The sequence below is a fragment of the Diachasmimorpha longicaudata genome, chromosome 1 (assembly GCF_034640455.1).
Source record: "Diachasmimorpha longicaudata isolate KC_UGA_2023 chromosome 1, iyDiaLong2, whole genome shotgun sequence".
In the NCBI taxonomy this organism is placed as follows: domain Eukaryota; kingdom Metazoa; phylum Arthropoda; class Insecta; order Hymenoptera; family Braconidae; genus Diachasmimorpha; species Diachasmimorpha longicaudata.
Window position 1 is genome coordinate 10,481,384 of NC_087225.1, and position 23,863 is coordinate 10,505,246.

At 36.5% G+C, this 23,863-nt stretch overlaps 1 protein-coding gene across 13 annotated transcripts in view; it reads left to right on the forward strand.

Moving 5' to 3' along the window:
- Tmod (tropomodulin) overlaps positions 1-21,503 on the forward strand; it is a 29,718-nt gene extending 8,215 nt beyond the window's left edge. For 2 of the 13 annotated variants that reach the window (XM_064125614.1, XM_064125517.1), the window contains exons 2-10: positions 13,127-13,279; positions 13,457-13,624; positions 13,694-14,041; positions 14,307-14,461; positions 14,555-14,651; positions 14,740-14,887; positions 15,800-15,934; positions 18,190-18,247; positions 20,121-21,503. In XM_064125614.1, coding sequence (XP_063981684.1) covers positions 13,154-13,279; positions 13,457-13,624; positions 13,694-14,041; positions 14,307-14,461; positions 14,555-14,651; positions 14,740-14,887; positions 15,800-15,909 — 1,152 coding nt within the window. In that variant the 5' untranslated portion in view covers positions 13,127-13,153 and the 3' untranslated portion in view covers positions 15,910-15,934; positions 18,190-18,247; positions 20,121-21,503. Of the gene's footprint in view, positions 1-2,526; positions 2,721-3,241; positions 3,607-5,078; positions 5,292-12,379; positions 12,591-12,700; positions 12,965-13,126; positions 13,280-13,456; positions 13,625-13,693; positions 14,042-14,306; positions 14,462-14,554; positions 14,652-14,739; positions 14,888-15,330; positions 15,497-15,799; positions 15,935-16,207; positions 16,288-18,189; positions 18,248-20,120 lie in introns of those variants that run through there. The other 11 variants (XM_064125585.1, XM_064125577.1, XM_064125566.1 and 8 more) reach the window with 11 other exon arrangements.
- The last annotated feature ends 2,360 nt before the right edge of the window (positions 21,504-23,863 follow it).

A 23,863-nucleotide genomic window follows, 5' to 3' on the forward strand; every position in this document is an offset into this window, starting at 1 on the left:
TATCCAGGGGATCAAAGACTCATCAGACGTTATGAAACGTTATTCAGTTTTTTTTCGTCTAAATGAAGATATTTCACAGGCACATATTCATATCTTCTCCACGTACAAGTCATCAGATTCAAGACATTAAATCATGAGATGTTTTTGATGATGTTTCCTTTTTCCGTCACTTCATGATTCTTATGTATGAAAATGTCTAGTTGTCTCATGAAATAAGTTCAATCATTGAGAAAAATGAAAAATGAACTATGTGGAGGAACAAAGGAGAATGAAGATGTCATACAGCAGAACCAAAAGGTCCTTGAGAGGACGTCTTAATGTTTCAACTCGAAACAGAAGCTTTTCTAGTGGGTGCATCCTTTCACACAGATTATATCCATGAAATAGCAGAAATAAACTGCAACAAAATACTCCACGAATGTAATGTCGTCAACCTTGAGGAGAGACTTCAACAGGTCTTCCATCACTCTCTCTTTTTTTTTCCGCGTGTATATTTCACAGATAGTAGAGGCCTGCTAAATGGTCTATAAATTTAACCTCGTTTGCGCCTCCACAGTTACGATCTTGCGTTAATTCTGATTTGAAGTTGCGAAGGACATGACCCACTGCAATTTCCATTTCATTGTATATCCAAGCTTATTTCTCCGAATGCCTAGTGAATGAACTGTTGTGCAATTGTTGTCATCGTTGAATTGTTTTTTCATTGGGATTGTTGATTTTAACGAGCTCAATTTGAATTGTCTTCGGAGTTGAATTGCCTTTTTATTTTTGGCCTGATGTTCAATATTGAAACGCCATCTGCAAGCTGATGAAAAGACCGATCGAGCTTGCAAGCTCCGAAATATTTACAATGTTTAACGCCATCTAACGAGGATCTAGGGAACAGTTGATCTGGCTATAAATCATCGGGGGGGGGAAATGCAGATACCTGACGTTTGGAATGATGAGGTTTCGGTCCATTACCTCAAACGACGATGCGAAATTAGGGATGGAACTTATTATAACTTGAATGAATTATTTGACTTTACTTCCTCTTTGCAATGAACATAAACAATTCAAAAAGTACAGTATGATGCGCAGGAAATAACGTTACGACATAATTTTCATTTGTTTGGATTAAATAGGTATGGAATGAGCCAAGTGAAAATACGTATTTGCAAGAAATTTCATAGATATCTTCCTACAAGTGTTATAAACAACTTAAAACATGCTTCTGCGATATCCAAAATAACCGATCGCGCACGTAAGCGTGAATCATGATATTTTTTTTTTGAGAGAACAGAGGAAGACTGACAGAATAACTGATATTCATATGGGATCTATAGATTTTTGATAATGGGGCACGGGGGCTTTATTTTTTCGGAAGGAAACTTCATCGAAACTAAATTTAAAGTTAATCATTCCATGCCAATTTAAAGAAGTGTTGTTGAAAAATTCAGGAATTGAATTGAATCCAGGAATTGAATTGAATTCAGGAATTGAGGGATTGAATTTTTCAATTTCCTACAACTTGACAACATGAAAATCTATGTTTTTACCCGTAAATTCAATTCAATGTCACTGCACTGAATTACTATTCCACTGTCCGTGAAGTTTCATTCTCTTCATGCCAGTGAATATGTCCAAATATCTTTAAAGTGACAGGGACTTTCCGCAGATCTTAAATATATTTGAACACCTCTAAATTCATCTCAATTGAATCTTCCGGTTTGCACCCAGAAATTCTGAACACATATAATTTACGGGATCTTAAAAGACGTTTTCACAATTTGCATTGGAAGAATGATTGGCCGATGATATGTTTAATTCCAAAACATTGCTCGGAACACTGGCAATCACTGGGGGTTTCATTCCAAAGAATTTTATTCGAAATTATTGCGTCCCCCCTCGCAAACAAATCAAATGAATTCCATACACGACTTCTCGAATTAATAAAAACATTGTCAACAGTGCGAGTCCACGTGGAGGACGAATAAAATAATTAAGATCGATGATAAACATTGTTATTGAACGCAGTATAGGTCTATCCATTGGCCTCTTACATAAACGGAAGGCTCGAAACGCTGCCAAATATTATTTCTGCGTTAGCAAACAAACGTTGCCACCATCCGATGAGTTGCGATGCCTTAAAATTTTCCATTTCGCTGGTGCGACCATTAAAAGGTTGATGGATAGCGAGGAATCGATATGAAAAAAAATATATATAATTGCTGAGAAAATGACTGGGGAGGTTATCAGGACGAGGAATCGTCGTTGGAACGCACGTGCAAATTCTGAAATGTTCATTTTTCACTTTCCTCCGTTACGGCCTGCTCTTTCCCCCCTGTTTTCCTAATTATACACTATATTCATGGTATTTCTGGAAACTCACTTGCAGACGCCCCTTACCACTGTCAGTTTCCTATTCCCTTCCCGTCTCCACTCCTGAATCTCAGTCTCGTCGAGTCCATACGTTGAACAGTAGCTGTTTGTGCGACTCCAGCTACCCCATCTGAATATCTCCAAAGAATAATGATCAATCATCGGGTGAAACAGTGTTCAATTGTTTGTGGATTGTTTCATTGTCAGTGATTGTGGTGCTCTTAATGATCAAAATGGCTACAACCGAAATTTATCACGACTGGGATTCCCCTTACGAGAGCATTACCACGACACGAAAGACAACCAGAAGGACCACCAGGGCTCTTCACCGTGGTATCAACTCAACGTACAACAATGTGGTGAGACCATAGGATTCATTCGATTCAATAATAATTCAGCGAATCGTCGTATTTATAGGACAACACCGTAAATAATCGGTGACGAAGGTGGACAAAAATAATTTATATTCGAAGATAAAAACAAAGTGAGGAATTTATCGGAGGAAAATTTGCCTTGGGATGCCCACGTGGAGGCGGTTTATTAATGGCACAATCATAATGAGAATCAACCCTCATTGCTTTGTAATTCATTGGTGAAAGGTCCTCTCAGAATTTTGTCGTATGTTATTTATTAATCTTTCTGGTAGACAATCCATGATAATTTCTCTTTGACTTTAAAGTTGTTTTGATGACATTACCGGCGTCTCTGAGTGTGCATGGCTCTCCATCGCGGTGTTCATATCTCACTGCAGTGTCTCTAATTATACCCCTATTTCCCTGTATTTCTGGAAACATAGACTGCAGACGCGCACACTGTAGGCGGCTCTGCACTTGTCTCGTAGTCGCATTTTATCCTAGTACTGTGACTGGACCCTCAGTCTGGTGTTGCCCATTCGAGAGTCTACTTAAACAGCATCTAATGCTGATCAGTTGATGTATCTGGGGTAGATTTGTGACGAGTCATGTGCCACAAGTGTTGATTGAAATTGGTACCAGTGGTCTTAAGATTAATCAGAAGCTAAATGTGACTGTGATCTTCTTTGGATATCAGTTTCGTGTTGGCTATTGTTTAGTTTTATTTATTGAGGGGATTGACATCATGGCGACTACTGAGGTCTTTCAGGATTGGGAGAAACCCTTTGAGACTGTCTCCCAGACCAGTAGAAAGACAACTAGGAAGACCACCACAACTACTACTACGAGGAGCAGTCGGAGGGAGGTTACCTCACCGCCGATTGACGATGGGGTGAGATGGTGTGGTGATAGATTGAATCAAAATACTGAAGGATAACAATTGGCATTGTCTCTTTTGTCATCTCGATACGTTCATTTTCTTGGTCACAATGTCTTCTGGGTCGATAGGACTCTGGTCAAGAAGTTTATCTTTTTTTTCCCCGACGTTTCATAGATGATGAGAATTGTCATCAAATAGAGATTAGGTCAGTGGTGAAAGAACAAGAGGAACTATCAGGTTTATTGTCCTTTACCTCTTGAGCAAGACGATTTCAGAAATTTCGGTTTCTCCATCTTAAATATTACATAAATAATCAGCAATGTAATAACTTTTTCTCAGAATCGTATAGGATGAATCGAAGTTCGCTACTTTGGCTCGAATGTTACACATATCATCACGAGTGGCATTAAATCCTTTGAAAAGCATTTTTTGGTAGACAATGGGAATGAATTCAGAAAGTTATCGTCTTTTGAAAATTAGGGAAGATCTACCTTCATTTCGAATAGCGTGTAAAAGATCCCAACTGTCATCAAGTCTTTAGAACAGCGTATAGGATTGCTGCCAGGCCTCCAAGGTCGTCAGCTCCGACAGCACGAAGATCTGTGAACAGATCTCGGAAAGATTAAAGATTTAAATAAACGTTTGGGAAGTTGTTTTGTTTATGCCTGATATTGGCCAAGAAAGTTGACGTTTTCTTGGCCCCTCCACTTGGTCGAATATCATGCTGATTCTTTTGTCTTGATTCGGCTTGTGTTCGCCTTTGTAGTGAACCATTCGCATGAGTCACGGTGAAAGGACAATTGGAGAGACATTAATGGGGAGTTACCATGGATGGTTAATTTCGTGACTTTTATCATTGTTCGGGATTCGTATTCCGTTGATGCACCAGACCTACAACTTTAGCTGTTTCAAGAGAAATTGGAGAGTTTTTATTGGTGACAAAGAGCGGTGGGAATTAAAATTTGGCTTTCGTCTTTGGAATTGAATATTAAACATTTGGCTTTCGTCTTTGTTTGAAAAATTGTCAGACTCGGGAATTTGGAATTAATGGCCTTTGTTGGTTCATGCTAAAAGTTATCTTTAGAGAGATAAAGACTTGACTGTATGCAGGGATACTTTGAAGGCGATTGCCAGGGGGTTATTCCAGACTTCAGTTTTTTTTTTTCAAGAGCACATTTTTTCAATTAGGACAAGCTCTACAAGTGTGACAAGTCCGTAATAGCAATGACATCATCGCTTCAGATATTCAGTAATGACATCAGCATGACTATCAACCATTTGGTATCTCGACGCTCGTAATTTTCATGCTCATTATGGGAAGAATATTATCATTTATTTTGCTTATATTTTCACGATTATAGATCAATTGAATATACTTGAGGCTGATAATTTATCAGTTGAAAGGAGATTCTGTTGACATGATGTTCTCAAAATGGTGAAAGTCCATCCCATCTTCATGGATAACTACGGAATTCTCGCAATGCTCAGTGGATAGTACAATGCAGGCACCATTCACTCATTCGTGGTTCACCTCGTACAAGTTCCAGTGGGACGGTTGTATTAGTCCCTCGGTTGTACTCGTTCCAGTAGCATCTCAACACTTCTCCGGTGTTCTTGTTAGTTACGCATTAGACGTGTTATTCTGTGTGAGTTGAGGTTTTTTGGGACTCACTTATTATCAATCTGTTCTGTTTTGGGTGAGTTGACGTGAGTGCAGGGCATATTGATGGGAATAGCCGATTTTTTAATTTAATTCGTTGAACTTATTTTGGAGATATTTTTTTAACTTAAAATTTCGTTTCTTGAATCAGTTTTCCTGATATTTTCACGTGAAGGTACTCGTTTTTTTTAGTAAGCGTTGATAAAAATGAGTAAATTCATCAATTGGGTATTTGTTTTACATTTTTTGAAGAATTGGAACAAATCAAAATTAAATGAAACCTCTGAAAGACTCGACTCATTTTCTACTTGATGCAATTTATTTTTTGTTAAGTAACTTTGTAACTACAAAAAAGTGGATGACATTTACTTCTGAGACCTGAATATGGCGAGCAGAATAATTTTCAAAAATCATTGTTCCTTAGAAATTATATTGACCGGGAAATGTCTCTAAAGTAATCAAACAAACCGGTCATTTTTTCGATAAAATAATTATGAATAAAACTGCCGTAATGACTTTTTCAAATGTCTTCTTAATGGTGGAATGCTTTCGATAACAAGCGGTGTTAGAGAACACCATCAACAGGTATTTTTTTTAGAAATTTTCTCACCTTCGACTCAGTTTCTCAAATATTCGGTCAATGCCATTCGTCTTCGAGACAAATTGATGATTAACTCAAACTTAAAAAATATTTTGTTTCTCGTGCTTTTACATCTCATTGATGATTGACTCATCTTTGCGGTGGGTCAACTTGAAGAAACGTCATGTGTTATTTTTCGCTGAAAACTTAGTTAGCCGCAAAAACGGTATTTGCTGACTTCAGGAAAATCTTTCATTTTGAATATAAATTTTCAACTAAACAAAATGTTGAACAAATGGTATTTAGTAGGTCTTATTACCCAGAATTCTCTTCTAAACGAGTGGTTTCAGCGAAAAGAATCATGGGAGTGCCTTAAGAAAATATTTTTATTAGCTACAAAAACCCTCATATGTTCTTATGATGTAAATAACACAAGCGTTTGGGGGAAATGTAGAAAATGTTTTTTATATTTCTTCAACTATAAATAACATTCTGGAGGGCCTTCCGAAATCGTTCTATTTTGTGATTGTCAATTAAAAAACTGTCGAGCCATTTGTTTTTATCAAACATTGGCAATTGGCGACAGAATCGAAATTGGAAAAACATCTCACTCAAAAAATTAAACTACTTAATAACTCATGTGAAAAAAAATTATTTAGTTAACATCCACTTCTTTTCTGAAATTTGATCATCAACTCATGAAAGCCCGGCATTTTTCTTAAACGTCGTCATGTTCAACATAAAAATGAATAATCAATTGGGAAGAATTTATTGGGATGACCAATAGACGTCAAACCATTAGAAATCAATGCACCCGGCGTTTACCGCACGTGCTTCTCTGATAATTCCTCCCGGTTTGGCTCGACTCAGGGGTAAACGTTGACCGGTAAATTAAAATAGAATTATGTACATGAGAAAGATACGTGATTACTACGCTCGTGAATATTTTGCCGGTTGTCGGTACTTTGGCACCTTCTCGTGGCTTTTAGTGTAACTGTTGTGTATTACTGAGTATATGGGATACGTCAGTTTCATTCATGTTGTCCAAGACCACTGGTCCATTTAAATGCCAATTAAATTGGTGAATTTATTTTGTTTACTGTCCTCCAATATTATTCTCTCTTTCCTCGCCAATTGAAAAATGGAATATCATAAATATCGAATTCTATTTAAATCTCTATTCGGTCAACGATAAATATACGGATATTTTTAACTTGGTACGTGTGAGTTTTCTATTTTGAGATACAACAAGGTGTCAATTCACATTTCCTGAATTTTTTTTAAGAATAAAATTTTTTCGCTGGTTGTCTCTAAGTAACAGCTTGCGGACGGGACGAGCATTGCGCCGGAACATGAAACGCTAGGATTCACCCATTAAACTTGAAACGAACGGCTTTAGAGGATAAAATTGATATAACATTCGCGTGCTTATGCCTCATCGTGAATGCTCTGGAACGAACGTTTCATTTTTTTTCACTTCCTTCCGGATGAAAGTAATTGAGAGGTATAACTGCTCGTTAGTCGTGGATTATTGTAATTCCAGTAAAAGACGGAGTGGAGGTTGTTTGAGAATGAAGTTCTTTTGAGATCGAGCATTGTTATTTTAACACGTCGAAAAGCTTATTTTTCTTAAAACCTCAGAACAAAGGGCGCCGGGTCCATTTCTTGTTCTATATTCTAGAACGAACTTGTCCTGTTTTTCCGTCCATTCGAATGAAAGTAATTGCTACCATTGAGAGTATAACTGCTCATTAGTCGATCATGATGGTTATTTGAGTGTATCAATCAGCGGGGATATTCTCACGAAAAAAGATGAGTTTTATGTTGGACTATTGAGTGGTACCGTTGCAGACAAGAAAATCATGAATTGGAAAGTTTTTAAAATTAAATTTCACCCTGTATCGGGGGAAACTGGAATATTTCTTTGAGAAATGAAAAAAATTTCGTGAAATCAACTCCACCCTCAATAATTTCTGAACAAATCACGATTGGAATAAATTAAGGATCAGTTTGATGTCTGACAAAATTACTGCAGATGTGAAGAAAATTCTGATTTCATAAAGTTTATGTTTCTCTTCGTCATCTTTTTACACGTTGAAGACCAAACTTATGAAATTCCAACAGAATGAGTCCTATTGTGTCAAGACATTCAATAGAATTTCTTAGAGAAAGCGCTAGATTTTTTCAGTGGGATTTCTCACACTTCATAAAAAATGTTTTTTTGCATACACATGTCATGGGCATAGTTTCTAATATGCAGATCGAGTGAAATATGTGCATTGACAATAGAAGCAGTTAAATTTAATTTTTTTCTACGTCATAATTCCCGGGGATCGGTTTGAGAGAACAATGGCATATCTTCAGGGGCATTAAAAAAAGTCACTGGCTGATTTAGGAACAGAAGTGAAAGTAAGACAAGGCGATAGGGTCTGTTAGCTTTAGATTGTGAGAGGGCTTGATACGAGAATTCCTAGATCGTTGGGATAAGTCGTGTTGACATTTAGCACGACTCGAGGTCTCGATTAAACTTCTGGAGGTCTGAGGTGTTGCTTGACATTTTTATGCTGGAAAGATGGTGTTTGATAAAAGATGTGAGGAACTATGATTTCATTTTTTTAAGATCTTCCAAAATTTTCAATGAGTTGTACGTGGAAAAATTGTTTATTAATTTTTACGATCTTATAAGAAAACTTTGGAAGAGATGGTGTTGAAAATGTTCTGCAAAACATTCTAGCTTTCTTCGCGATCGTTAGATATTCGGATAAATAATATTAATAATTTTCCACTTTCGAGGAGTTTGGAAAATTTAACGAATGAAAATTTCGTCTTGGATCTTTTGAAACAAAATAAATTCAGGACGTGCATTGGAGATCACATACATGTGTCTTAAAGTAGGCCTGCAGCCAGCTAGTCCCAGCAACTCTTTGGAATTGCGAGCATAAAAAACGAAAAGCCAAACAACAAAACGGAGCCATACCGAACTTTATCGCCGAGATAATTTCGTCCATCTTCCGAGAACCCATCCTCCGGCTTTTTACGGGTCATTCAGGCTTTCGTAACCGCATTACTTCCCCTCTATTTTCCGGTCTTGTATGCGAAATTTCCTTTGATGATTGAGTGAACCGCTTTTCCCTGAATTTCTGCATTCAATTTGACAAGATTTTACTGCCTTTTTACATAGAGCTACATAAATTAAATGCATCACTTTTATGATTGTCATTCCAATTTCAATTTGGATTCATCGAAATTCTTTGAATATTCACTTTATGTGTGCGGTCATCATGAGCGGGAAAAATTGCGCACCAAGTAGATCGAAATACCGTGATAATGCAGGAAGACAGTTTATCAATTTTTGCATGACATAAAAAGACATCTCCGCACCATGTGACGTAGATTAATCATAAGATTACTAAAGAATCCGTGTCTTCGCGTGTCTGTCTGCCAAGTATTTTGGCCAGTGTTTCAACATGTATAATGTGCAAGCTTCTTGTTCAACTGTATGAAAAAATAAACATCATCTTTCACGTTTTTTTTCACCTGCAACTATTGTTAGATATTACCTCTTCTTGAGTTCAATTTTGCTCCCATTTCACTCGAATTATTATTAGCAATTGTTTTGCTTTTGGAAAAATTCATTCGCAAGTGAAAATGAAATTTATTGGCTCCGCAGAATATTTATCGAAGATTTTTGGTTGGAAAAAATTACTAGTATTTGCGTTTGTAAACTCGTTACAGATGAAAAACTCATCTATTTTCAATTGTTGCAACCAGAAAGAAAGAACCTGTGCCCTATTGTTTTGATGCTGCCCATTGTCTTAAAATTACGTATTTTGGCCGGTATTTCTACATGTACAATGTGCAATCTTTTTGTTCAGTGGCATAAAAAGATGAATATTACCTTCTCCGTTTTTCTACCCGCAACTATTGTAAACTATTATATCCTCTCAACTTCAATTTTACTCCCATTGTTCTCTGCTCATTATTAACATTGAATTTGCTTCTGGGAAAATTCACTCACGTGGAAAAATGAAATCTATTTTCTCTAATAAATATTCTTCGCTGTAAATCGTATTGCTTTGTCGCAAACTTTATTCTAATAGAAGAAAAATTGTTCTCAGAAATAACTTGCTTGAGTAAAAACCGTGGTCGACGAAGAACTTTTGTTATTAATGCAATCAAGAAAAGTGTGAAGACCAAAAACTGTTTGATACTATTTGTTCTCAAAAAATTACCCGTTAGAATGATTTTGCGTCTGAGGAAATTCACTCCTCAGTGAGAACAAAATTAATTGGCTCTGATACATATCCTTCATTGCAGATCGGGTTGCTTTATGTAAATGTTGTTTGAGTGTTGTTGTTGGTTCTTACAAATGCGATTCTTAAGCGTAAATCTTTAATAACAAAGGAAATAGGGTAGTTACGTATTTGCGAACTCTTTGAAAATGAAAAACTCAGTGAAATTACCTGTGAAAGCCGCGAAAAAATCATGTATTTTCAATTGTTGAAATCAAGAGGAAGGAAACTATCCCCCATTGTTTTTCACACTCTTCTTGCATTAAAAATCTACACGATAGCAACAAAAACCCATTGAGTCTGTTAGAAACTGCGTAAAGTTCCCACTGAGCGTGACAATGACCCAGAAACTACTCCATCTTCGGTATTTCAGGGGAATTTAATTAATCTCGTGTTTTCCTTTCCTCTCCACCATAAAAGCCCACGCTATTTCCCACTTATTAATCACTCATCGATGAATAATTCATCGTGCGATGAAGTAAAAAAAATTCATCTGACATTAAACATTTTTAAATATTAATTCAAGTGAATGATTTTTATTTATTCACACGAATGGAGGTGTGTGCAAATAAATCGTTTAAGTTGAGTGTGCAGCAGTCATCATCAATACGGGCCTAGGTCACGGGCGTCAGATCACCCGTTCCGTTGTTCGTGTTGTCGGGGAGTCGGTCTTCTGGGGATGTCGGTTATGTTAGTTCACGAGAAGGCCAGTGGCCGCGCTGTTTCTCACTATTAATAATCGAGGCACGAACGATGTCCAAGTATAGACCTTTGGGTGGATGCCAGACCCGAGCGAGGAGGCTTCAGCTATTTTCTGAAACCCCTCGTGTCCGAACGAGCGGTGGAAAAAGCCCCCGTGATCGCGGTGGGCCATCACTTCGGCAGGTCCTGCAGATGAGATATGGCGGGGAAGATGATTTGTGGGTGGAGGGCGGGGAGGGTGATGAGACTTCCTGGAAGATTTCTTCTTGCTTTTTACTCGTTGCCATTATTTTCTATGAAGGGATATTGACAGAGTTCATGGAAAATCTTGGGATGACCTTGAGTATTTTCGGAAGAGGTTGAAGGGGTTATTGGGGTCATTGCAGAATGTATTCGGCGATTGCGCGTAAAATTGCAGTGTTACTTTTTTTTTTTGGGTGAGTCATGAAATTACTGAAAATTAATTTCTGAAAATGTGAAAAGTACTGACATATTTTTCCTCTATGACAATAGAAATAATGTCCTGTTAAAAGAGATTCGATATATCCGCAGATTTCGTGAAATTCCCTCCACTCATACCCCAACAAATCTCTCATTTGACTAAACACGCGCCTTCCGGTACTTTCTATTGACATCTCCTATTCACAATCCCCTTCGTCGTGAAATTCAATTGAATACTCTGGTTGCGCTTGTGCATAATGGCAATGAGGCAGTTGACATGTATGCATAACCCACTATAACCGCAGGGCATTCCGATCTTCGAGGCAGCTGTAGGCACTCGGATGTAAATGCTGTAGTGGTAGGTATACCGAGGGCCAGCGATGATGGATTTAGGCGACACGACAGGTCACGGTGAAGCCCGTCTTGCTATTCTACCTCGTCAAATACTTGGCGTCTAATGGCGCTTGCTCGAGGGCGCGTTCCTCTTCACATTAAATTTTGCGGATTAATTGTAATCATTACACGAGACTACATTAATAAGTATTCAATGCCGCGATATAGTCTTGCATTTCATTTTCCCTTGCATTCTCTCATTATCATCAAGAGTCATCGCTAATTAGTGTCTCAATCCGGATAATTAATTGAGATGGTAATCATTCCAAAAATAATTCCACGAATTAATAGATTTCAGAAGTCTAACAGAAGAATGAATGAGTTAATTACGGAATTCTACAATAAAAATTAATGAAGCAGTTAATTTATACGTTTTTTCTCACATAAGAGAACAAACGAAAACTTAACCATTAATTAAATTCCTAATCATTTCACGCAATGTCTCAGAAGATAAATTAACATTTTAACTTCTATCTGTTTCGTAATTAAACAAGACCATTGAAATAAATTACGTGGCTTTTTTCCACCCAACAGTTTTCTACTTCTCTAATGAAACCATACTTCCCCTATTTCTGGAAAAAAAATGAAAACGACGAGTTTGAATTTCCCGCGCTCGAGCAAACGTCAATAGATGCGCGATCCATCTGCGCGCTACTTTCTCCATAAACCATTTCCCCTAACTCCGCCACATCCTCCTCCAGCCCTAATTTCCCACATTTCCAAACTTCTTGTGAATAAAAAAACTCAATTAAAATTACGTAATTAGTGAGTTCCCGAGAGTAACGACCTCTTACCAATATCCTCGCTTGTACCCCCTCCAGCCCCATTGTTTTGAACTCGAGTTAGCCCGAAGCAGTTCTGGATTACGCGAAGGGCGCTGTCTGTGGGCAAATCAGTTGCATTGAAACGTGCGTCTGTGAATAAGTGGGTGAGGTTTATTCCATTTGTTATTTCCGTTAGTAATTGTGGATAAATAGAATAAATCCGATGATCCAGTTAATAGAACTGGAACGATAAACGACATTGGTTAAGCTACTCGATTCATCCATTTTATCGTGGCGTTGTGGTTGCTAATGTATTTTCATGTCGTCGTAATGCCAATTTGGCAAGTCTAGTTGTCAATGAAAATCGATACGGGGTCAGAGGGCATCAGCCGGCTTTTACTGTAGCATTTTGCCTCGAGAACATTAAATCGAGGAGTGGAGGTTTCGTTGTCAGTTGATTACTCGACGTCGTGAGGTTTTGTAACAGTTTTCAGTCGTTATCTTCAGGGTCTCGTTTATTTTGATAAGATTTGCACAGGTGAGGGATCCCAGGGGCACGAATTTTAGGGGCATTTTATCGTCTTCAGGTGGGAAGTGGGGGGTGAGAGTTGAGGGCTTGTGGGTGATAAACTTTTGGTATTTTTGTTGAAGAAGGGATGTGGCTTGAGGTGCATTCATCATGGGGTTTGTTTCTTTCTAGACATCGGCGTCCCACAAAAAAAGCACCATGACGACGGCTGCCAAGCTGTATGGAAAGGACCTGAGTGATTATGATGATGTTGATGTCGATGAGTTGCTGTCACAGCTCACGCCAGAGGAAATCAATATGTTAGCCAAAGAAGTTGATCCAGATGTAAGTGTTAATTGAATTGTTGGGAAAATGGGGTTATTTTTTTAATTGTACACCTGTGCCAATTTTATTAATTTAATTTAATTAATTCTTCAATTGAGGAAAAAATTTTCATAAAAAACTGAGATGTGATATTATGAGGCTAATTTACTAATTATGAAATTGTCCTTGATTCAATAGGATAGTTTTATGCCACCATCGCAACGTTGTAGTTACGAGTGTGACAAGAGCCCAACGGGTCCTCTGAATCGTAAAAAACTCATTGAGCATATAAACAAACAGGCGCTAGAAACACCGGATATTCCAGAACTGAAGCCATACGTACCTGGTGTTGTAAGAGGAAAAAAAGTAAGTAAATCACCTTAGTCTTTACTCGATTATTGAGGCCAACATTTTTACATGATTATTGATTATCAGTGGATCCCACCCTCTCAAGACAACATAAAGGAAAAACAGGCTGATGAACAAATTGCCATTGATCTTGGTGAAGAGTATGAGCAGGCTCTCTCCTCAGCAACTCAGGATGAGATCATTGATTTGGCTGCCATTCTTGGATTTCATTCGATGATGAATCAAGATCAATATCATGCATCCCTACTCAACACTGGCCAACCTGTTGGTCTTGGGTGGGATGGTATTACCAAAGCTAGCCAACCTAAAGTATTTCCCATGGATCCACCTAATGACACAGATGTCGATGCTTCGATCAAACAAGTTCGTGAAGATGATCGTGAGCTTGTTGATCTCAATTTGAACAACATTAAAGTAAGTTTCTCTAAAATTTTATATTTATTACTTTTTTTTGTTGATAAAGGCAATATGAAACGTTACCAGTGAAATTATCAAAAACAATCAATAGACTACTCTGTAGACTATGCAAAATAAATCTTGAAATTCTCGACAAATAATTTATTGACAAAAAAAGTTCTATCTTGTTAAGATGCAGAAATATTTATCCAAAAATTTATATATTGTTTGGAATCGAACTTCTTTCATAATTTACATGCATAAATTTTTATGTTGATTTCAGAATATCTCAGAGGAAAAGTTCATTCAACTGTTCGAAGCACTGGAGGGGAATACACACTTGGAAGCACTTAGTTTAACGAACGTTGGTTTAACTGACAGAACGGCCATGAGACTGGCCGAAGCGATGGAGAAAAACTCGACTCTTAGAGTGCTCAAGTAAGAAAATGCAATCAAAAAAATAATTAATCGATAATTGACTCCTGCAGTAAACATTTTCCACTAATCTTTATGTTTTCTTTGAATTTTCAGTGTGGAAACAAATTTCATTAGCCCAACAGTGATGGTGAGACTCATCAGAGCTCTCCTGAATACAAAATCCATTGAAGAATTCCGTTGTTCAAATCAGGTAAATCATGATAAAAATTCGATTCCCTCCGTTCCAAATACTTTTAGTCCATTTTCTTCTACAAGATGTATTTTTATCTTTATGATAGAGATCACAGGTGCTGGGTAATAAAATTGAGATGGAAATAACACACTTGGTTGAACAGAATCCCACCCTTTTGCGATTGGGTCTCCATCTCGAGTTCAATGATGCCAGACATCGCGTTGCAGCTCATCTGCAGCGTAATATTGACAGGAGTAAGTACTTTAACGTACCTTGATACATGATAATCGAGTTATCAGAACTGATATGACCATAAATTTAATTCCAACTATTAAAATCAAAGTGAAAATGGGCAAGCAGGAAGTTTTCACAGAACAATGAGCTTGGATATTTCAGGGGGTTATGATGCTCCTGCAAATGATCGTTACATTACAATAAAAATTCGTGACAGTATCTCGATTGTAGTCCAGTTAGAAAATATCAAAATAAGAAACTACATTTCCTATCAATAACATCAACGATAAGTGACCACGTTACTGAATAAAACAGTTATTCAATTACTGCCAACATGGAAACAGCGAATCGGTGAACACTCTATGAATCATTTAGCCATTTCAATGACGAATAGGATTAATGACAACACTGTGACGATCCCCGCTTGATTATGCTTTAATTTCTCGAATTTATTGATCCTCAGGGAGCCAGTACGTAGATTATGTGGAATACAAGTACTGAATTCCCATGAAACGCTTCGTAGTCTATCCTAGAGCTTTAGCCAATTCAACATTCATTCAATATCATCCGCTATTATTCATTCACTCGATTTGCGATTTTTTTTTACTTCATCCAATAGCTGTTCAGAGGTAACTATTGCTATTCCTGCATTGCATTCAGTGTTGCGCATGCCTTAACATTCCCATTTCTCATTGCGAAGATCGAATTAACTTTAGAGTACATGAGTTCGCAAAAAAAAAAATTATTCCTCAAATTAATTTTTGAATTAAACTCTCACCGAGTTTTTTCCAACTTTATAAATTTCACTTAGCCCTTGATATTTGCGTATTCAATACGTGCAATTGTTTTGATAGAAAAATCATAAATTGTTTTTTGCCGTGTACTCACAATTATCAACAACAATATGTAATTAAATCCTGATTATCAAATAGTCTGCCGCATAGAAGCATTGGCACGTGCGAAGACAATTGCAATTGGCTCTGGTCCTGGAGGTTTTTCGGTTGTCCCAGCAGAAACCCCAATTACGCCTCAAAGTGCTTAATTATTCTTTTTATAGCCACTCATCAGTGAGTACTGTGATTATCTTATATTTGTCAGCTTCTAACAAAGTAATTATTTTTCGTCGTGCATTAATTTCGAGGATTAACCCTGGCTTTTTCTCGTTTTTTTGTGCCTAATCACTTCTATTTTTCTTTTTCTTGATGCTATTCATTCCCAACATTCCCACACGACAAATTGACTACTTGAGAATGTTCTCTTTGTACGAAACCAATTAAAGGAATGTAATTAGGGGTATATCGTATGGTGCAATATTCACAAAACAATTATTTCCTCAACAGTACGGAAAGATCTAACGTTGCGGCTACAGTTCCGATTCTTTAACATGAATCACAGGAAACCCGCCCTTATTCAGTGAAAGGTATCTAAGGGTTGATGATCAATGGATTTTGTGTTGATGCTTTCAGTAATAACATGATCATTAACCGTTGAATGCGTTGCGTTCGTTGCAATGGAAGCGTGTTAAACTATGTGAATTCAAATGCTTCATTTAACTTTTCTGTGCCAATCCCAAGTTCTCTTTTCTTCTTTGCTGTGTCCCTATGCGTTAAGGATTTAATACGAAATATTGACATGAGTTTGTCTAATCTCGAGTTCGAAATTGCTACAACCGAGAGTTGAAAAAAAAATGGATAAAAGACTCGTAATAACGGTAAAATAAATTCTCCTGTTTTTTCCTTCTTTCGAATCCATTCCGATGCCAGAGATCCTCACTTTTACAATTTCATTTAAAGTTCCGACTGGTGGGTACATTGAAAATACAAAATTTTGATGGATTGAAAGGCTGAAAAGTGCTGTGTTCATTAACTTTCAACTCTGAATTTCGTTGAACAATTTATTCCGTTTTCCATCAGCCACGATGAAGAGATAATCCATTAATTTTCACCCGTTCTGGCTAACAACTTGCACTCCCACGGCAGAGCATTTTGAAGTAGTTGTCAGTATTTTATTGAAATAAAAAAATCACCGCGGTCTAGTTTAAAATTACAAGAGATGAAATAAAAAACCTCCGAAATACTCATAACAACTTTAACTGGAATTTTCGGGTTTTGATTTCGTTCTCAGTGACGTCGAATATCCAGTAGAAATGAGAGATAATCGCTTTCACATTTTCCATCAAAATCCCCACTGATGGGTGAATTGAAATTCTGAAATTTAGGTGGATGAATTTGAAACCTGCTATGTTGATTAATTTCCAACCCTGAATTCCGTCATACAATTCGGCCCGTTCTCCATCAGGCACCCTGAAGAGGTGACGCATTAATTTACCCACCGGACCGACTAACTCTCACCATTACTCCCACTTCCGTGATATATCTCTAGGGTAGGTGCGTCTAATGATACGACGATGCATACGTAAACGTTAACCGAGTGACAACCTGATGTAATACGTTTTTGATTTCCAGTGTTTTTGGTGCTAACGTTCGAGAGTGACGATTATATGCATGAAGTCCGTCAACGAGACTGTTTGCAATGATTAAAACAATAACCCTTTGAAAATTGATTATTGATAGGTCATACAACCGTAGTGAGATGGTGCTAATAAAAATTTTTTACGTGGTATATTTTATTGCTCCTCAAAAAAACATTATTTAGCAAAGTCAGGAGTTTTTTTGTGTTTACATTACGATAAAAAATTTCCATATTTAGTTACCAACTATCCAATTCATGGAATAATTATGATAAAATGGATATTTATTGCAACATGTCACTACCGAAATGATTATAAAATACTAGGAATTACTAATAACAATACCAATTAAATTGGCGGAATGGAATGAAAAAGAGTGTACAAATCCGTCACTGATTCTCTAAAAAGTGCTCTTCGATAAGGAAAAACAACTATTAAAAGCAAAATTCAATAACATGAACGTGAAAAACTGAAAGAGTAAATAACAAGGTTGAGACTAATGTTTGGTACAACCCGGGAACTCGCGTTCGTGGGTGGAATGAAATCACAATAACGCGAAGTGGATTACCCCCGGCAAATACATCACAGAGATCCTACAATGGATAACTCGTTTCTTTTGCTCTCTATTTGTTTTCATATCCCGATGGCTTTCACTGGTCTGAGCAGAGGGATTTTAAAACAACTATTTGAGGCACCTGCAGGTAGAAATTGATAGAGTCATGGTGGAATCTATGAAGAGCACTTTGAGGCTAATTTGACGTGCATGACCAGTGATTTGATTTCGTTTTTTATTATGCGCACGAGTCTTTTGTTGGGAGTTTTTTATTCACTGATGAGGAATTTTTGTTGCAGTACGGCAGTCCCGGCTCGGGGTGGCAACATCTTAATCCGGCAGTTGACGTTTTTCCAGGTAAGACAATTTTTGTTGTTCTAGTATTTCAAGACGATGAAATTTCAAGTTAGAATAATAATATGACTTCTTGAAGAGCGCTCTTTTTAGAATATTCTGCAATTCATGGGAGACTGAAAAATTTTTGTTGAACAATTTTTTGAGAACTATTTTCTCACTCACAAAAATGTTCTCAGAAAAATTTGTTCATATCCTCTGGATTTGCAGATACTAAGAAAATACATTCAGAGGTCCAGTTTTTTCTTTGATACTTGATAGTGAACATAAGTTCCTTCATTTGTACCGCAAATCCATAACTTCCCAACGCCAATGAATCATCTTCCGTACTCATTATGAATCTGTATCCTCGCACTGATCGATTTAAAGATGTGTCAGTGTTATAAATGTTTATACTAAAGTTATAAGGGAATGAGTACTGGCACATTTTCAAATCGACAAAATCCTCGTCATTCACTCCTTAATGACTAACAAAACTTAAAGTTGCTCCACTTGAACAATAAAAAACAAGTTGCTCCGACGGGGATGATGGATGAATAAATACCGTATTATATTGGCGAAATAGTAAATAGGCATGATCGCTCTTTCCTATTGACTTCGTGTCAACACATATTTTATATTCATTCGGAAATTCGGGATTCGGTTTTTATTGATATTTCACCCGGATTTTTCCAGAGCCTTCACTTTTTAATTTTGTTTTTTATTGCGTTTTACGTCTGTTTGTTTTCCTTCTTTTTCACTACGAAGCTGAAATTTTTCCATCACAGTTGAATACACTCGATTAGTCACATGGAATAGGATTGCCCACGGGCATGCATTCATATGGCTATGAAAATTTGGTTAAGATTTGCAATGTGCTCGCATCGAAAAACAATATCATTCAATTTTCATGATTTATTTGGATTTATTCGCATCTATTCATCCGGTTGAGTCCGGCAGTTAAGGATATCTAAACTGGTCCTAGATATACATATATTGATAATGTTAAAATTATAGTAATGAAATTATGGGTTTCTTACTTCTACGTATCTATTATTATGACAGAATCTGTAGGATAACTAGTTTTAGATTTTTTTGATTTAATTTATTATCAAGAAGTCGAGCAGTCGGGCACCTAAGAATCATACTTTCGAAATAATACGGTATATTATGATGAATTATATTTACCACAAATAGAAAAATAATTACGGGGAGACAAGTTCACTGCTATAGATGCAAGTGGTCAGGATTTTTTCTATACTTTCAGTGTCGCGCACTTCGCTTACTTTTTTGTAAGCAAAACTAGTAATTGGCCGTCAATAACTCAACTGTAATTTAGGTGTAAAAGGATATTGATTTATCCGAAAACGTTACCCGTTATATTTCTACTTTTACCTAATCAGTTATTCCTTATATTTGAGTGTAGAATTTTGATACAAACGATTTTTCGTTGAAATCGACGGAAGAAACAGCAAATTTAGATGTATTATTTTCTCGTTTTATTTATTAGCACTTCTCCTTGATTAATGCGAGACGTCCGTATATCATTCTAGAAATAGAATTCGCGCCTTTTCTCGAGCTTCGTTGAAAATGTTGAGAGATTTCGTTTTGTTCTCGTTTATTATTTTTTGTTAAATACTCGATAGTAGAACCGATAAATCTGTCGGGTTAAAATTAGAGCATTGGACTTGAAGGAGTAGAGCAATTTTTCCTCGCATTCTCATCTAATAAAACTCCCAATTCCACCATATTTCATCCATCCAAGAAGCCTCAAAAATTCCTCTCGCAGCCAAAAATTCCTCGTTATTTTTCCTGTCAAGCATTCCTGCTTTCGTGGTATCATTCTCTCGGTCATTCATTCAGGAATAAAAATTAGTGAAATTTTGTCGATCCACAGATTGTCTGCTTCGAACAAGAAAGTTATCTTGCAACTCCGTTATTGAGCTAGGAAGTGACGATCGAACATTGGAATCATATGGATGCTATTAGAGGAAGCCTCAAGACCATTGAAATGTGTCGAGTCACATCGTTTAATTCATCGAAACTATTTCAACAGGAGAATTAGCCGAATAATATTCTTAGATTATTCGACAAGTTTTCAGAGCTTAAACTGTTTCACAGGCTTTGCTTCAATTGCATTATTGAATTTTAATGAATTGTTTTACTATTATTGACAAAACCATTTGGTGATCTTTCTTTCAACGATCAAAGGGGTTTCAGAATATTATAAATTGATTTTATTTGCAACTGCATCAGTGTGAAAAATATCTGAAAAATAGCGTCCAACCGCAGATTCATCAAGCGCAGTCGATTCACAATTTAGTTCGTTTTTTTTTTTCAATCCTTTACTGGCCGATCGTGAATGTGGAAACACATCCATCATGAGAGTTTGATATTGAACTGACGGCGATAAGCCTGCTATTGCACGTAAAAAATAGAAGAATGAAAAATTTTTATGCACCTGTTATTTTTTGTTCCCTAAAAAGACAAATTGTTTTTAAGTAGAATGACTTTACGATAGCTTTGCACTGACGTTTTGCCGGGATTATAGCACCGGGTTTAATGATATTTTTATCACCAGGGTTTTTAATGCATCCAGACGTCTACGGAATTCAGTATAGTCGTTGATTTTTTACACTTGAGTCGTTTTTTTATTATTCGTGCGCGAAAAAATTCATTGAACGCCATAGAGAATTTGCGATAAATATCTATTGGGTTTCTTTGCTGAGATTTTTTTTATAGCTATTCCTCGGCTTACATGTCGCTGGAATTGTGCGTTTAATTTTTTTAATAAAGGCAGGAAAAAAATATAATAAAGGCGGGAGAAAAAAGGAAAGTTCGTGTCGATCCATGGCTTTAGAGACCCTTTGGACTAGAAAAATGAAATTCTTCTGTCTTGTGTCAAATAGTTTCAACTCGCTCTTTCTAGTGAAAACAATGGGCACTAAATATTTATAATTATTCTTCACCATTGACTAAAAATTAAGAAAAGCTTCAATGGAAATCCAATAGAATTCTCTAGGTTTTTTAATGATTTTGTTTTTCATTCGCATTGACAAGTAACACTCGAAACTCCTTCAATTATCTTTGGAATTCAAACATGATAAATCATATGATTGTTGAATAAAATATTGAGGCATTTTCATTGTCGGAAAAAAGGTCAACCCCACGAGATCAATCTGCCTAATTTTATTTACGTTTACAGTTACAGTAATGATTATAATATATTTAACCACTAAATCTTATAATTAATATTCGAATGAATAAATTTTAAAAGAATTATTTTAGCATCTCATACGAATGATAAATATGTACATATTGTCTTAAACATGTCGATTTGATTGGGAATAAGAAAAATAGTAATGAAAAAATGAGATAATTATTTTTGATTTAGTGGCATTGCATTGTCATATTGTTTTTAGACTAAATGGTAGGGATAAATGGAGGCCAGATGATTGAGTGAATTTGCTTGAGTGACGTTTATAAAATATTAAACGGGGTGTACGTCGTCTATTCAGTGGAAAAAAAATATTATGATGCATCTATTGATCCAAATCTCTCAACCATTTACGGATTTTTTTCAATCGAAGTTCAATTCCACAGAAATTCAAAAGGATTACGTGTGTATGTAAAGAATGTGAGGGAATATCTCGCTTCAAGACGAACTTTTGCGAGAGCTCTTTTTTTTCGTTTGGTTCACTTTTTTTTTTGTTGAAAATCAACAGTTCTGTTCTACGGCTGCGCTGTTTCGCTCATCAGCCTTCCTCGATGTATTCCTCATTGCATTATGTTGTAATGAAATGTTATTATACAATAGCCCAGGCATTATTATATAATGTATAATGTACGCAGAAGAAATGAAGCTTTAAGGGGGAAAAAACACTTGCCACACGGTATATGAAAATTATGGAAAAACAAATTATGAGAATGCACGCGCACTGTGAAAGCCTTGCTGCTAGCCTTATCTTGTAACACAGGAGTCAAATAAAATGAGAATACTGCGAAAATAAGTGAAAAGAGTCATAGGGGGCTTTGAGATTTCCTCTGCATGATATTTTTTTCTGACGATTTGATTATATTTATAGGATAATAATTCGAAGAACGATTCGAGATTTTTTTTGTGGGAATAATTTGGGCAAATTAAAGGGAATTAGTTTGCAAGGATAAATTCACAAGTTGTGGAGCATTATTCGTCGATCCTTAATATACCTTATTTTTTATGAATATATTCACCAAAGTGTTCTATTATCGCCGGTGATTTTGCTGTGGAGGCGATTAGGCCTGTGCTTGCCTCACGTGTTAATCATGAACTGTTGGCGACGACCAATCACCGATCCTCAGGGACTAACCCGCGTGTCAAGGGTCGTTAGTGAGATTACGTAATAACCCCGTGTTATATGTGCTCAAACTACACCTACACCTATATCCTTTATATCTAAGTCATAACGCCTGTACTGGTTCAAAGTTAACACAACCTCCCCATACCACGAGAAATTTTCCTCGCTGGACTCAACGTGTAAATTCAATTTTCTGGAGCTTTGATCGGATAATTTCATTGGTCTGAAGTTAATTCTTTGAGTTTCATTCGGTATTGTATTTTTTTAATGGCGAAATTCAATCGATTGTGCATTTTTAGGGAAGAATTTCAGGAAACGTTTCTTTGAAAATAAAACATGATTTTCAGGTTGGGAGGATTTTTATTGTTGGATAGAATGAGGCTTGAATTTTTTTTATTAGTCGTATAATTTTTCAAACCGTTGTGCCCCCTCTGTAACTGTTCTGCTCTACTTTTTATGTGAAACTTATAGGAAAAAAATTCCGACAATCTCGATTTTTCTCATGGTCCCTACACTTTAAATAATCGATATTCTAGTTATTTATTAGTTTCAACTTTATAATTGACTTTATCCGCTAAAAGAATATCTGCAACGGGATTTCAATCTAATTAAGTTTTTAGATTTGTCAAAATGGTTAAAGTGTAAGAGTTGACAGCATCTACATGAGCATTCCATGAGCATTAAGTACATTTTTCTTATATTTCTAATGATTTTTTTTCTTCTGCTGTATTTAACATGAAAAGGTATACTATCACTTTCCTCTGTACTGATAACCCGAAATTCTCTACCAGTGGCAAAATGTACCTCTAATCGACAGTGTGCAATGGCGTATATCGCCATGAGAATCGAAGGGGTCAGGAGAGAAACTCAATTATCAATTTGCATCATGAAACCCAGAGGTCGTTAAGCTATATTCGATGCACGAAGCTTATCGTTGAATCACTTGCGACTGTTCGACCATGAATTCTGAGAGCTACCCGAGGATTCACCTTACTCTGGGATAAGATAAGTCTACGGGAATAATACTCCAATCTGAATAATTTCGTTAATCATCGTGAAACACGTTTGAATTATTCAAATCTGGAAATGAAGGAAAAATCAGAATTTTCCAGACATTGGAGACGCTTTTATTCCAGAAATGATTCTGGAATGCATACCGGAAATTGTGACAATTGCATCTTTCTGTAAAGCTCGGTTTTTCATTCCATTGTTTTTCTCATTTTATCAATAACAATCAAACAAAAAAATTGCGATAGTTTTAACTAATGCATTCCTATGCAAAATATTTCAGTAGAAAAATTTT